Source organism: Onthophagus taurus, chromosome 2 (genome assembly GCF_036711975.1).
Source record: "Onthophagus taurus isolate NC chromosome 2, IU_Otau_3.0, whole genome shotgun sequence".
Classification (NCBI taxonomy): domain Eukaryota; kingdom Metazoa; phylum Arthropoda; class Insecta; order Coleoptera; family Scarabaeidae; genus Onthophagus; species Onthophagus taurus.
Genome location: NC_091967.1, coordinates 228110 through 245086, shown reverse-complemented (window position 1 = coordinate 245086; position 16977 = coordinate 228110). Strand labels below are relative to the sequence as shown.

Here is a 16977-nt window from a genome sequence, read left to right as displayed (position 1 = left end):
TAGCCACTGACAAAATTGAACTCTGATTCGATAATCTGTTGGAAGTAAATTTTGCACAGGTATAAAATGATAGGGATATAAATTTTCCTTGTGTAGTCACCGTTCTAGTCACGGATGGTTGGCTTATTCCAGTTGCTGCAGACAATCGACGAGTGCTTATTTCAGAATTTTGCGCAATTCTTACCAAAATTTCATCTTCTTGCTGCGGAGTGATAATCTTAGGACGTCCTGTATGATATTTTGGACGAAATGAACCTGTTTCACCCAATCGATTATAAATATTTTGAAATATCTTCCGGTTTGGCTGCCTTCTGTAAGGGTACATTTCACGATATTTTCTGGATGCTGCTTGCCCAGAAAAACGTTCTTGTGCGTAAACGCATAACATGTCTCTCATTTCTTCGTTTGAAAAGTGATTATGTCTCGGCATTTTGATTTATGTTAGGACAAGAATGAATCAGTTTACTTAACAATAAAATGTTTTAAACTATTCATTAAACGTAAAAGCTCATTGACGTTTCATAATTCATATGGCGACATCTACGAGTTAACTCAAATCCTCTCACACATTATTGTTTACCCTTACAAAAACTATAAGTCAACTATGAGTCATTATGTAGAAAAGTAGCTGATCTATTAACAAAAATCTATTTTATTTTTTTCGCTTTAACATCCTGTATCTCAGTAAGGAGCAGACTAAGACCCATTATTGTTAATGAAAATATTATTATTTTGGCCTCCTGAACGTACAGGGTGGGCAAATTTGGGTGTTATTATAGGCTATCTCAGAAACTATAAGAGATACGAAAAAAGTAGGTGCCATGTCCCGGTCTCTTTTTTCGAGACTAATTCAATCCCGCAAACATCAAACCTCTATCTTCTTTTGTTTTTAAGTTATAGCCAAAAAGTCAAATTTTCGTGATTTCAAAAAATGCTCATATTTCGTTTATTTTTCAAATTATAGGAATGGGGTTGATACGTTCTTAAGACACTTTTTTAAGTGGAATATACTGCCGTTGAAAAGTTTTAAATATACTTGATGATTTTTGAGATATAACACAAAGTTGTGTTTTTTTAAATACAAACTATACTCGATTATGATGTTAAAGAAAAGAGCATATTTTTAGCTTTCCAATGATGTATCGCACGCATAATGTTTCTGCGGAAAATAAGCGTTAATTTTCAATTCGAAAATAGTAAGCGCTAATGTTCAAAATTTTGATTATAGTAGGCGGGTCCGGACAGTAAATACTACCTAGTGGCTATAATATATGGTTTTGCACGAATATGACAGAATAAAGTTGGTTTTGTACCATTATTCAGGATAAGTTGGTTTTGTACCAACGAATAAAAACTTTGAATAGTTAATTTAAATTTCTCAGCATCTTATCCCTGACTTTGTTCACCAATAAAAAATGATTAGCATTTAAGTTCGTTTATTAAAAATACAAGAAATGTATTAATTAATGAATAATTAAATATGGACAACTTCAGGAACTAAAGAGTCATAAACGGTCATTTTCTTCTACTCAACTTACTGGTTGTAAGATTAGAACAGTTCGGTATCAATGAATGAAATCTTCGGTAGTATTTTCCCAGTTTTCCCCAAACATAAGATGTAGAAGTTTTTTGATATCAGCAATCTTTTCTTTTGAAATTGGGTGAGATAGAGAAAAATTAGGAATCATAAACTGGGAGCGGACTTTCCATTGAAACGCCGTTTGAATGGGGATATGAAGACTTATGTATCATCTTCAAAGCGGACTCCAATATATTCTATATTTAATTTTATCGTTTTCTTTAAAGATAATGCGGAACTTCTTAAACGGGAAACTCGTTTCGCAAAATTTATGAATGAAATGACAAGTAAACTCACGTTGCTATAGTAACTAAGTAGTATTTAGCGTTTTCCTCGCCTACTATAATTAAAAATTTGAAATTTAATCTTTAATATTTTAAAAATTGAAAAATATCGCTTATTTTCCGCAGAAACATCATGCGTGCGATACATCATTGGAAAGCTAAAAATATGCTCTTTTCAGTAACATCATAATAAAGTATAGGTTGTATTTAAAAAAATACAACTTTATGTTATATCTCAAAAATTATCAGCTATGTTATCAAATTTTCAACGGCAGTATATTCTACTCAAAAAAGTATCTTAAGAATGCATTAACCCCATTTCTCTAATTTGAAAAATAAATGAAATACGAGCATTTTTTGAAATCACTAAAATTTGACTTTTTGGCTATAACTTAAAAACAAAAGAAGATAGAGATTTGGTCTTTAAGGGATTGGATTAGTCTCGGAAAAAGAGACCGGGACATGGCACCTACTTTTTTTGTATCTCTTATAGTTTCTGAGATAGCCTATAATAACACCCAAATTTGCCCACCCTGTACATTTACAATTTGGCCCATTACTTATGAATCACCCTGTATAAAAAACTTGTGTTATTTTGGCAAGTACTACGTCCTAGTAAAGTTTCCCGATTAAAAACTGAACCACCCTGTATAGTTACCGATTTTTTGATCTCGTCACTTCGAACCAGTTTCTGAAGAAGGTTGCAACATGGCATCCGAAACGTCAAACCTTTTATTAAAACGGCAAAACCCGAAAGTTTCTAGTTTTAGTTCTAATCTTAGTTTAATTCACACCGGCCGTGAAAGCCTTATGTAAGAAAACTAATTTAAAAAAATTACTTGAAATAATCCTTGTCCAACACTTTGAGGGCGCTGCCTTCTCTGTTCTTCAGTTCTCCTCAAATGTTCTTCATCCATCGTCATGCGATCCAAATTTCTAGCAACGCTAGAAGCTAATTTAGTCACCGATTGTAAAGTACCGGCGGTAACATGCATCATTAAGGATGCAAATCCGTGCGTTATCCCAACAATGAACCCCCAAGGTCCTTGCATTAATCCTTGATATGGTAAGTTTATAAAATCTTTTAATCCCGCTCCCATAGCCCGAGCTAAGCCTCCAGGACTACCAAGAAGCTCTAACGAACCCACAACCCATCCAGCTCCAAAAATAGCCCCCGATAAATAATGCATTGTAATCGCATTTCCTAATTTGTACGAAGTCGTCACAATTTTGGTTTTATCAAATTTACCAAATTCTAAAGGCGACTCATCCAAAGCTACATAAATTTTCATTGAGCAATGCGCAGATAATAAAACTGATATCGGTTCAATTACAAACGATCGAATTGAAATTGCGGAAGATAAAATGTTTGATGTCCAAATAAGATGTAACGGAACGTATACCAACATTGCACTTGTATCGAATTTATTTGTATTATTCGTTTCTTTTCGCCATATTACCAAATTAGTTGGATTTAAAATCGAAAATTGTTCGATTAATTTCATCATATAAGTATCTTCTACGTAAACAGCAAAAGGTTTCATTTTTATATGAACCTCAGTCATACTGGTTATCGTAGTTAATCGAACGGGGTCGGTCCATATTTCAAAATTAATGTAAACATTTATTAAAGCATTCTTTTTTGCGTTAGATATCAATTGATTAACTTGTACGTTTAACGAATTTAAAGGTTGATTAGGAGGGGCATTCTTACTTATTAAAATAACGGGAAAATCGTATGTTTCTCTAAAATAAAGTTGATTGTCGACTTGCATATTACTCAGGCTGAAATGAACTTCCAAATTCTAAAAAAATTAAAATATAAGTATTAGTGAAAAGGTTAAATGTTGTGCAATCCATCACACTATATTTAAAATACTTACATCTGTTCTATTTAAAACCAAAGCAATATTATCACAGGTTAAAGCACAAACTTCAGTTTTTTCTGCTCCACAACTTTCTAAATCCGAAGTCAATGTAAAAATAATGGCCTTAATAAAAACTTGAACCTTAAAATTATTCCAAGTGTCTTTTCTTTTTACCGTAGCCGTTGATTCTTTTTGCAAATCAAATTCAGAGGATGAAGGTGTAGTACTAGTCCCTTGTTGCGGATTTGATTGTTCCGCCAACGTTGGTAAAACTTTCGAGTACAGCACCATATTTTTATTCCCGCTACTATCCGATAATATTTCTTCGGCACTAAAATAGGTACTTTGAAGCGATGTACTTTCAGCGGGATCGTCATTTGCCCGTGAACTTATAGGTGCCGTTGTTTCGATTTCGTGCCTTGATAATCGTACTCTAATATCTCTCGCATGTATTTCAACTTTAGTAACCGATTCGACGAAGAGTACCGTTGTATAAGCGGTCGACTTAACAGACACTTTTACATCACCATAATACGGTATTCTAACGAATTGATCGTTGAAATTTGTCACTAAGATCGGTTGCGACCATTGAAAACCTTTAGGATCACCTTCAAATCAAAACAATTTATATTGTAATAAAAAAATCTTTTGCTGAAATTACCTTCTGGATCTGCAGCTAACACTAAACGATTTGCGTTTAAGGCTACGTCGGGAAATAAAACGGATAAATCAGGCATTGTGTAATAACAACTACTTTCATCATCGACGCTACATAACCACTTCATATCTTCACAGTCTTCAACGATTAATCTTCCGTCATTATCGGCGTATTGAGCACAATATAATTTAACACCGCTTCGATTTTTTATTTGTAATTGCGGGTGAGAATCGTAGTGTAATGATAAAAATGATTGGCCTTTGTATTCTTGGGAAACAACAACAATTGGAATCTAAAGAAATAATATTATATTATTATATACGAGTAGAATACTATACTTTGTCCACGACTATTGAAATTGATTCCATAAATTTATTTTTTAAATAAATTTTTGAATAAAGGTTAAACGTCAATGTGACACAAATTCAATGATACTAACTGTAACCAACTTCACAACAATTTGTCAAAATTAAATGTCAGTTTTATAAAACGTCGTTTTCTTTACGAAAATTAATTAATTTATGCTTAAATCATACGAAAAAAGGAATTTGTTTAGGTTTTTTTAATGTCAAACATTTAGAAACTCCTAAAAAATTGAATTAAATTGTCGTTTTTTAAACTTTTAACGTTTCAAATATTATTATTAGTCTGGGCTACCCGTGAATAATGATTATTATTCACCGCTATTATTCACTCCGTGAAAAATGACTACCATTTTGTTTTAGAAACCTCATTCATTTCATAAGGTATATATTATAAGGTAGTCGTGGACAATAGTATATTATTATATGAGCAAATAATGAGGGCTATTATTCACGAAGGTTAAGTTTATTAACCTGAGTGAATGATAGCTCATTATATGCGAGTAGAATACTATACTTTGTCCACGACTACTATTAAAATTGATTCCATAAATTTATTTTTTAAATAAATTTTAAACGTCAATATGACACATATTCAATGTTACCAACTGTAACCAACTTCACAACAATTTGTCAAAATTAAATGTCAGTTTTATAAAACGTCGCACATAGGTTGATTTGATCGATTTACGCGGTCAAAATTATTTTATGATCTATATCAGTTCTAAATGGGATAAACAATAATAATTCGGTATTTTTCACAATAATTACTAATTAATATGATTATTTAAAAACAAATACAGAAAATTCAAACATATTAACTTAACACATAAAAAAAGGTATTTTAAAAGACATAATAATCACAATAAGCATTCATTTCCGAAATCACTGTCCCATAATATTTGTTCGTAGGTATATTATGTTAGTAAACAATATCAATAATCATTATTTCAATCATATTTAATCACAGATCTTGCTCGCTATCCGAAGAATATGGTGCAGTACTGGCTTCAATATAAGGCTCAGCTGATATTAACATTTCTATTGTTTCTGGGCAGAATGATTTCGATTTACAACTTTTTTTAATTTGTGTTGTGCTGCTCAAAAGTGGGTCTGAGCTTAATAATAATCTATTATATATATCGCGGTTACAATCTTCTCTTGAAAATTTCCTGACAAAGTTTTCGCGGTACATTCGAAAATGTTTGTTTCGAGCCTCTTGGGCTTCTTCTGATAATTGCCCTATGGGCAACAAAGCATTTTTAATGATGGTACCACCATGTATTAATATCTTATGCATGGATGGTGTCATCGGATGCCATTCATACAATTGAACGTATAATTTAGCCGTATCCAGAGCATATTCATCATATTTCTTGGTATCAATTTTATGACCAGATGAAATTACTTTAAGTCTGTACAATAAATTATAATCAATTCCTGTGATGTCAGCAGCTAAATTTGCATTTTCGAAGAATCTTCGGCTAGTGTTTCCATAGTTAGCCTTTGGCATATCTATTAATAATCCCGTCTCTTTTCTAAACCTTTCTTGAATGTGTAATTTCGTTTGTTCTTCGACGATTTTTTCCTCCTTACTTCTTTTCTGTCTGTACTTCTTGACTGGCAATTTATAAGCCAAATGTAAAATACTCTCTAACAATCGTATTCTGGCGTGTAAAACAGATAAACCAAATTCGATAGCAGGTTTACTCACTACTTTTTTTTTCTAGATCCAGATTATTGAAATCTTTTGATGTTACGTTACATATATAACACCGTGTCGTTGATTTTGTGCCAGTAGCTGCGTTGCAAACCTTTCCGTCAACCATAGTCATTTTCAATATATGTCCAAACAAGAATGTCTTTCCGTTCAAAATGGCTTCGGTAGCAACTAAACTCTGTGCAGACTCTTAGACAAAACTAATTTCTTCTTTAGTAACATCCGCGTTTTCCTTCAGAAATCTGAATCTTATCGGTCGGCAATGTTTTGGCGAAGACGGTGTTGGGTTTTGCCAAATGACTTTCTTTTTATCCTTGCCACAAACTATTTGTATTGGTACGAAAGAACTCAGAAATATATGACCATCTGAATCGGCATCATTATCGAATTTCTGTTTATATTTAGCTTGCTGCGAACCATCACAACCCCATTTACAAATAATTAGCAATGAATTTCCTTCTTCTTCATTGAGGGTTGCCAGTACTTCTTCCAGATAAATTGAAAAGCGCGTAACGGTGTTGTTCATGTGGACTTTCGGCGCAGGTACTTGTGACCCTTATACATTCTTTAGGTGGATAGCAATCTTGTTTTGCTTTAATTACTAGATTGTAACACGGATAAAGAGCTTTGTTCCTACTTCTAATAACTTCATATTGCCGCTTAGTTAAATCAGCCTCTACAAACATGGCTAATGCTTCTGCGGTGTTAGTGGACGAATTTCTTGTTGGCAATATTTGGGTTGGAAAGCTTTTTTATATTTTCCAGCACGAGTAGGAGAATTTGTGATGTTTTTCAGAATTTGGGATGCATCTCTTTTGCCTCTTTCTCTTAAGGTTGTTTGTGCAGCATGAATAATAACCTCATCGTCTACAGTCGTGCGAACCTGTTCGGTTTTTCGGCGCTTACTTCTCTCACTCAATTCACTAAATGGTTTAGAAGGACGTCCCGGCCGACATTGACGATCACTTGGAAGTTCAAAGGTTCCATCCAACCAGACCTTATTCGTTTTTTTGAAAACATCTTCTTTTCTATGAGCTTTCGACCATTTCACTTTTATTGAAGATTTAAAGTAACCAAATCTTTTCTTCAGACATCTTATCTTATCTTCAGCGTTACAGGAGTACGACAAGAGATGCTTTTCCAAATGATTCAACTTTTCATCTAAAGTTGAAAAATTGAATTGTTACAGTTGATCATATAAATATTGACGAGTTAGTCCTTTTATTCTAGACGTGCTAGATGATGTTGAAATCACTTGAAAACAGAATAATATAGAAAAATCAAATTCCGTGTTTTTTCCTCTATTTCAAGTCATAACGTATAAGTCTCTGAAATTTATGAAACGCGCCGTATCCGCAGCTGATTTAATCGTCATCAGTTAACAGTTAGTACAAAGTATCAATTATAGCTCGATCGGGCGCGATAGTACAACAAAATAGATTTTAAAAGCAAAAAATACCGGAAATTTCGTTTCAAAAACACACAAGGTTTCGAACCTTTGAAATAACCTTAAAACATCGCAGGTTTTTTAAAATATTGTAATCCCTATTGATTCTTACCTGAACTATCGGGATCCATCACCCTCACTTTAGTGAGAGACACAGAAACTCAAAGATTGACTTTGTAAAAGTTGCTCACGCAAAGAACGTAGAAAACTGTAACGCGTACACGCAATGCGATCAGGTTCTAATGACATGTGCAACCACACACTACCACGGATAGTATAGAGGGTGTTACCTTTTGTTTCTGGAACTGTCTACACACTCTTTGTGTATTTCCTTTGTAATTATGATTACTTTTTGAATTCAACTATTGACCGCTTAAATCGTTAAAATCAACGTATGTGCGTCGTTTTCGTTACGAAAATTAATTAATTTATGCTTAAATCATACGAAAAAAGGAATTCGTTTAGGTTTTTTTAATGTCAAACATTTAGAAACTCCTAAAAAATTGAATTAAATTGACGTTTTTTGAACTTTTAACGTTTCAAATAATTATTATTAGTCTGGTCAAGATGGCTACCCGTGAATAATGATTATTATTCACTCCGTGAAAAATGACTACCATTTTGTTTTAGAAAACTCATTCGTAAGGTATACCGGGTGTCCCTCAAAAGTGGCTCACCCCCATATTTTTCTTTATTATTGGTGATATAAGAAAACCATTTGGAATGCATAGTTAGGTCGCTAAAACGGATTATTACGACATGAAATCATGCTTTTTGTACTTCCGGTTACACCGGATGTGAGTACTAATTTCGCTATTTTTTTAAATCTACAATTTTTTTTCTGCAGTTGGGTAGACAGTATAATTTCACATAACTTTTACTTGAAAAAATTTTCACGATCGCTTATAATTTTTGAAAAAAAAAATTATTTTCGTTATTTTTAACGTTTTAGTACCATCGGAAAATGTATTACAACTTTTGACGCATAGTAGCTAGGTTAATAGTACAAACTACGTTATGTCTTTCTTGATTTGCTATTCCTCGAGCAGTGATCACTGCTATGCTTTAGTTAGTGGTTCTTTTTTAATAATGGTGTAAATTAACAGTTGTATTAAATTAGTTTTAAAAGAAAAACGCTATCCAACAATTAAATTTAATTCAATTGTAAGTTCAAAAAAACTAATTTTCTAAATTTTCAAAATGCTCCCGCCTCGATTTTGACATAATTGTATCTTGCGAATTGTCGATCTACCGACTCGACGTTATTCCTGCGGAGATATTTAGGTAATACAATTTCTAACTCGATTTATTTTCTAATACCTCACGAGACCATACTGGTGTATTATACAGCTCATTTTTGATTTTACCCCATAAAAAGAATCTAAAGGTGTGAGGTCAGGTGATCTGAGAGGTTTTAACCAAAATAAAGTAAACAATCCAAATTATAATGTACAATGGACATTGTAAGTTACTCAGCTACAGAACATTTAGTGTAAAAGAACAAAAAATAAAGAAAAAAATAAAACATCAAAAATAATTGAATTAAACTTAATTGTTTGATCGCGTTATTCTTTTAAAACTAATTTAATACAACTGTTAATTTACACCATTATTAAAAAAGAACCACTGACTAAAGCATAGCAGTGATCACTGCTCGAGAATAGCAAATCAAGAGGGACATAACGTAGTTTATACTATTAACCTAGCTACTATGCGTCAAAAGTTGTAATACATTTTCCGAAGGTACTGAAACGTTATAAAATAACGAAAATAATTTCTTTTTCACAAATTATAAGCTATCGTGAAAATTTTTTCAAGTAAAAGTTATGTGAAATTATACTATTAACCCAACTGAAGAAAAAAAAATTATAGATTTAAAAAAATAGCAAAATTAGTACTCACATCCGGTATAACCGGAAGTACAAAAAGAATGATTTCATGTCGTAATAATCCGTTTTAGCGACCTAACTATGCATTCCAAATGGTTTTCTTATATCACCAATAATAAAGAAAAATATGGGGGTGAGCCACTTTTGAGGGACACCCGGTATATTATAAGGTAGTCGTGGACAAATTAATATAAGTTGAAGGCTTTCACAGCCTGTATTAACTGAACTAAAAGTGGCTGGAGAGACCCCGAATGTTTTTAGTTTTAGTCCAATAAATAACTTGTACTTACACTTTTTTGGTTCATTTTAACGCTAATACTTCTTCTGTTAAAAGGTTTATCAACACGAATTGGACAGCTCCATCCGGATTTACCATTCGTTGAAAAAGAAATGTATAAAACGTATTCAATCATAGGGTCTATTGTTTTTCCAATAACGTACCACTGCGTAATTGAAACACCAGAAGATTTTGTGTTTAAATTACACGGCACATTAAACGAATGTTGCTCAGTTTTTTTCGGAAAATTGTAAACACTTCCAGTGACAGGTACAGCAAAACAAACCCCCCGAAAGTTTAACGAAGTATGGTTTGTAACAACGTGAGTTGAGCTAACCCTTAATAATCTAATTGTATTTTCAACGTTCGAAATAATCGAAATCATACAAACGTACGGTTCGCATTTAACCATCGTTTTTATGTTTCCTTCTAACGGAATATTCCCGCTTATTTTCGGCATATAAAAAGCTGTGCTCCAATTTGATTTTGCCAGTTGTAAAGGTAGGGTTAAATTCCACATTCCGTTTATTCCAACTCCTAAATAGAAAGTCTCTTCTAATTTCGGTGGGGTGCAAATTCCGTAATGATTCACTCTGCATAATTCTTTTTCGTTGACGATAATCGCAATCGGACATCCTGTTGTGTTCAATAATAAACACCATGGGAGTAACTCCATTAAAAGCGCGCTTGAATAAAGACAGGCGTTTTCGTATTTTACTTGGACGTGAGTTAGCGGTTGGTCTTCAATTAAAAAATCGATTCCTTCGAAATCTTCCCCGAAATATGGCCAAGATGATTTAGTGTAATTGTTTAAGACGTCTAAAATTTCGTCGATATCCACTTTATCTTTTTTTTTAAAGAATACTTTTTGATCTACAAGGCTGTAATTTAATGGTACGTATGGGTTTGATGTTGGGGTATCATCGAGTTGAAATGTTAATTGGTGTGAATGATCGATCGTTCCGGGGCAATATAATTGTTGATATTCGCCTTTTCCCCGAACGGTTGATTCTAAGTGAACGTGTAACATTGGGGTTTCAATAAAAATTTTTGAGTTAATAGCTAGATTTGATCGCACCATAAAGAGCGGGGATAAAATCGCTAAGATCTTACAACCCGATTCGAAATGTTGCGTCTCAATTTGGCACCAAATGCTTAAAAATTGTCCCCGTTCTTGTAATGGGACTTTAACCAACCAAGGTTGGGTGCATTTTGGATTTGCAGCTAATGGAATGTCTCCAGACCAAGCTGAATCTAATCCATAAAATCTTAGCCTCAAAAAATATTTTTTGGTGGAGTCGATTAAAATGCTTGGTGGGGTGCTTTTACCGCTTATTATGTGAACAGGGGCGGATTTAAAAACGGCGTCTTTCTGGCTCATCACGTTTTCGACAACTTTTAATTCAAAGTGTTCCAATAAAGTGTTACAAATAGATAATTGCCCCGAAAATGTAATCTTTTTTTGTGTGGCCGATAACGATCTTACGCTCATTATAACAACAATATTATTTTCTTTTGAAATATTAAGCACCGCAGTACCATCACTGTCGATTCTAAAAGCTTCAGACCAAACCCATCCGTATTCCTCCAAGGCAACTCGTAGCATTAATTTACTTTTCTGTGATCTCCACGCGTATAAATGGCAATATCTCGGTAATAAAAGTATATCTTCAGAACCGGCTTGTCCAAAACGTAACGTTACATTTGTATCGTTACAAACAACGTATTGAGTCATAACAATAAGATTCATTGAGTTATCGTCATTGGTGAGAAACTCGTACCAAAGTTGTCCACTCACTGCTAAAGTATGAGCGGCTGTTGCGCCTAAATTAATCGAAATCGGTTTTGATATAAAATTAATATTAATTGATTTCGAAATTGACGCCTCAAATTTAAATGTAAACGGCAAAATTAAAGGTTGCATCGTAAGAAAGGCATAATCGAGAATTGTGCATTTTATATGTGAAATTAAATCGATCGAAAATATCTCAAAATTCCACGTTGCTAAATAAACTCTTGTATTATCTAAAGTTATCGTCATAAAATTTTGTAATTCAGGAAATAATTGGTCAGGGGTGTAATTTTTTAATTGTTCAGGCATAATTAAATTTTTCGTTTTGTCTAATCGGTTAAATAAGTTAATTGATATCGTGGAAATATGTAAAGATAAAGTTAGTTGGGGAACTAAAACTTTGTTGAAATATGAATCAACTCGAATACACCCAGCTAAAGCCCTCGGTGATAATAAAACTCTTGTGTAATTAACCCGATTTCGTGCATCTGTTATTGTCGATGTCAAAACAATCCTCCAAATACTAGCTACGACCGGTTGATTATTTTGCGGTAAATCCAATTGGCACATTTCACTTTCTGATAAATAAAATTGTGTGTATGGTTGATAGGAACCATGACATTCAGACCAATACTCTAAATTACATAATATTTTTTCTTTACTATCTTGAGTTATGTTATAAGGAACCGGAAATACTCGCACTTTCGTTAAAGCTCTTGGTTGTGGGTATCTCCAAGCCATAGCAGATATATTTTTGTGCCAAAACATAACTCGGTAAGGCAAAGGAAGTTCATCGATATTATTACTCGTCGAATCGACAAAATGAAAAGCTCCGGCTCTTAAATCATCTTTATAATGTTGTTCTTTATCGCTTGGAATTGGTTTTAATGGTTCATCGTAAGTTTCAACGGGATTATTTTTCGGTAAAGGCAAAGAAGCAATAAATTCCGCAATTTCTTTTTGTACAAATTCGATGCATTGAAGTTGTTCGGGACTAACGTCTATTACGATACAGTCGCTTTGACCTGATATTTGTATTTGCGGATCGGAATCGACACTTTGCCAACTTTCCCAAAATAAGCAAACTTCTAACGAGATGGTCCATGGATTTAGTAATAATCGCGATACATCCCCGGTTGAGACACCGATACAAATCGAATTTAACGTTGTTACATTTGTGATCCGTTCGGGGCGGTTTGATATAGTTAAATAATTCTTTATTTTCCCCAATGTTAATGTTAGTTCGTTATCGTTTTCCGTTTTTATGTTAAAAACGACTTGGGATAATTTTACGTTAAAAACGGTCACTCCCAATAATTTGTCTTTGATCTCTTTGAATTTAACGTAATCAACACTTTTTTGTTGTTTCAATCGACTTTTTTGCTGAGTATTAATTGATTTTATAACGATTGGTTCTTCGGGGATAATCAAAGTTTCATTTATTGCGTTAACAACGTTGATTAAATGGGTGCAAATTGCAACAGATGCAACGATTTTCACGGGTTTTGCGATCTCTATTTCTAAATTTGGCTTTCCCACACCTTTAGACCAACGAGCTGTAAAAAAAGCGGGTAATACTCCGTTATGTGGATTTGGGTATCCAGTTCTTGTCTCAACTAAGTTTGTGTTAAAATTTTTTTCAATCGGCATTGATTTTAATTGCTTAATTTCCGGTAATTTTAATTTAACATCATAACAAGATCCTTGGATTTTACGCCCTAATTGTAAATCGGACATAAAAATATTTGGTTGGCAAATTGAAGCGAAAATATAAGGGAAATACTCTTCAGATTCTTCAAAATTTTCGGAATCCTTTCTCCCATCGTAATTAAGTAAATCTTTTCGGGCATCGTTAGTGTTATTATACAAAATAAAATTAATTTTCCCCGCTGTTATTAATAAATCTAACGGGATATACCCATAAGGATATTTAACGCAAGGTTTTGTGTAAATATTCTCAGCGGCGGAAACCCGTTTTAAATTTATAGCAATTTCCGTTGTTGATTTAAACGAAGCGATACTTCTAAACTCTCTAGTTTCAATTCCAGAGTCTTTGCCCAAATCAATTTGTTGGATTTCAGTGGATGGTGTATCAATTATCTTATTAAAACAACTATACGGTAAAAAAACTTTGGGTCTTTTACTTTCAGCGTTACCCACGCATAAATCGTACACCCCATTCACTTCGTTTTCTAATGCAAGAAAAAATTTGATTTGGTTCAACGAAATTAACGTCTCAATATTTGAAACGAAATTTATCTCAATCGAATGGCCGCAAATAACCTCGTTTTTATAAATCATTGCGGGTGCTGTTACTATTAAAACATCAAATTTGTTTATTATCGGCACAAAATTAACGTTTTGACCTTTCATAATCGTTCCTTTACCCAAATTCCATTCTAAAGCGGGATTTTCACTCATCGTTTTTAATTGTTTCATTGATGACGATTGATGTAGTAGCGGATCAAACTCACTCCAAGTGCTCGTACTCAAAGAAATTCCAACTATTTTTAATTCGTATTGTCTATCTTCAATTTCGCTACCTGCAACTTTTAGATTAAGTAATTATTTTATTTTTGGACAAGGTGGTGCAATTATACAGGGTGTATCTGAATGACTGCAACAAACTTCAAGGGGTGATTCTTTAGTGAATTTTAAGGGTAGCTTGATATATGAACCATGGGCGACTTCGGCTCCCCTAAGGAGCTACACCCCTCCAAAAATGGCGGAAAATTTTGGTTTAATTCTTTTTTCTGAAAAACCATAAACGCTAGGAAAATGAAATTTGGGGCACGTTTTGACCCTGTTTGTACTTTCAACCTACCCTTCTAAACTACTAAACGTAACCACCCCCTTTACATTTTTGCTAAAATTTTTTTTATGTAGATGATAAATATGTACACGGTGGGCAAATTTGGGTGTTATTATAGGCTATCTCAGAAACTATAAGAGATACGAAAAAAGTAGGTGCCATGTCCCGGTCTCTTTTTTGGAGACTAACCCAATCCCGCAACCACCTAACCTCTATCTTATTTTGTTTTTAAGTTATAGCCAAAAAGTCAAATTTTCTTGATTTCAAAAGATGCTCATATTTCGTTTATTTTTGAAATTAGAGAAATGGGGTTGATACGTTCTTAAGACACTTTTTTAAGTAGAATATACTGCCGTTGAAGAATTTTAAAAATATTTGATGATTTCGAAAAATTCATGAATGAAATGATCAGTAAACTCACGTTACTATAGTAACTAAGTGGCATTTAACGTTTTCCTCGCCTACTAGAATTAAAATTTTGAATATTAATCTTTAATACTTTAGAATTAAAAAATAACGCTTATTTTCCCCAAACACACCATGGGTGCAATACATCATTGGAAAGCTAAAAATATGCTCTTTTCAGTAACACCATAATCTACTATAGTTTGTACAAGGTGGGGCAAAAATAATGTCATAATGTGAATTGGCTGCCATTTTGTTAGAAATGAAAAAAATAGGGCTCTGTTTTCACGGAACGTTTATTTAAAAGTGTAAAATTTGTTATATTAACTTGAAAAAATTATATCGGTCAAATGACCCCCTCCTGAGTTAATACACATTTGTGCTCGTTTTACGGCATTTAAAATTGTTGCTCGCAAAATATCAGGCACCAAATTGGCGATTTCTTCTTTAATGTTAGCTTTCAAGAGTTGCAGGGTTTGTGGTTTGTTGCGGTAAACGCGAGATTTCAAAAAGCCCCAAAGAAAGAAGTCTGGCGCCGTCAGATCTGGCGATCTGTCCGGCCAGTTCAAATCGCCAAAACGGGAGATCATACAGCCCGGAAATTGGCGTTTCAAAATCTCCATCGTTGCCCGAGCTGTGTGAGCGGTTGCTCCATCCTGTTGGAACCAACAATGCTCGAGACCCAATTCAGCGATTTGCGGCAAAAAAAAATTGTTTAACATGTATCTGTAACGCTCACCAGTTACGGTTACGGTGGTGCCGTCGCCGTCCTCAAACAGTCACTTTGAGGGGATGCAATAGCTCTTCATGCATTTCATGTGGATTCTCCGTACCCCAGAAACGCATATTTTGTTTGTTCACATAACCGCTTAAGTGGAAATGGGCTTCGTCGTCCATTATGATTTTGGATACGAAATCATCGTCTTCTTGCAGCAGGTTTAAGAGAGCATGGGAGTAAGTTAACCTCACTTGACGGTCAGCAGGCAGCAATTGGTGAACGGTTTGGACTTTATACGGAAACAACTTCAGGTCTTTCACCAAAATTCGACGCAACGAACGTCTGCTAATACCGAATTGTATGCATCGTTGTCTCGTCGATGTTTGTGGACTCTCTCGGACGTCCTCGGCCAACGCAGCGATATTCTCAACCGAACGAGCATTACGGGGCCGGCCACTTCTTGCAGCATCTCTAGTGGACCCAGTTTGCACGAGACGCTCAGCCAAATGCTTAATTGTTCGCGCACAAGGTGCAGGACGACGAGGAAAATGACGACGAAATTCCCGCTGCGTTAAAACAACAGACCGAAAATTCGTCAAATAAGCAGTAACAATATTTCCGCGTTCTTCGAGCGTGTATCGCTCCATTGCTTATTGTCAACTAATTCTCTATCTGTCTACAACATAAATGTCAAAACACAATGATATTTAACGCCATTTGCAATAATTATGATACATTCACATTATGACATTACTTTTGCCCCACCTGTTATTTAAAAAAATACAACTTTGTGTTGTATCTCAAAAATCATTAAATATTTTTTAAATTTTTCAACGGCGGTATATTCTACTTAAAAAAGTGTCTTAAGAACGTATCAACCCCATTTCTCTAATTTCAAAAATAAACGAAATGTGAGCATTTTTTGAAATCACGAAAATTTGACTTTTTGGCTATAACTAAAAAACAAAAGAAGATAGAGGTTTGGTGTTTGCGGGATTGGGTTAGTCTCGAAAAAAGAGACCGGGACATGGCACCTACTTTTTTTGTATATCTTATAGTTTCTGAGATACCCTATAATAACACACAAATTTGCCCACCCTGTACATTAGAAAAATTTTACATAGGTAGATGAAAGTATCCTAAAACTTTTTTGTCTCTCTAAAATT

At 34.0% G+C, this 16977-nt stretch overlaps 1 protein-coding gene across 2 annotated transcripts in view; it reads right to left on the bottom strand.

Moving 5' to 3' along the window:
* The window catches only part of LOC111422536 (vacuolar protein sorting 13B), a 39455-nt gene that overhangs the window by 9173 nt on the left and 13305 nt on the right, over positions 1–16977 (bottom strand). Inside the window, exons 16-19 of one of the 2 annotated variants that reach the window (XM_071201550.1) lie at positions 10098–14425; positions 4393–4681; positions 3747–4339; positions 2703–3668 (exon numbers count right to left, since the gene is read on the bottom strand). In XM_071201550.1, the coding sequence (XP_071057651.1) occupies positions 2703–3668; positions 3747–4339; positions 4393–4681; positions 10098–14425 (6176 nt within the window). The remainder of the gene's footprint in view (positions 1–2702; positions 3669–3746; positions 4340–4392; positions 4682–10097; positions 14426–16977) is intronic. The other variant, XM_071201551.1, reaches the window with a different exon arrangement.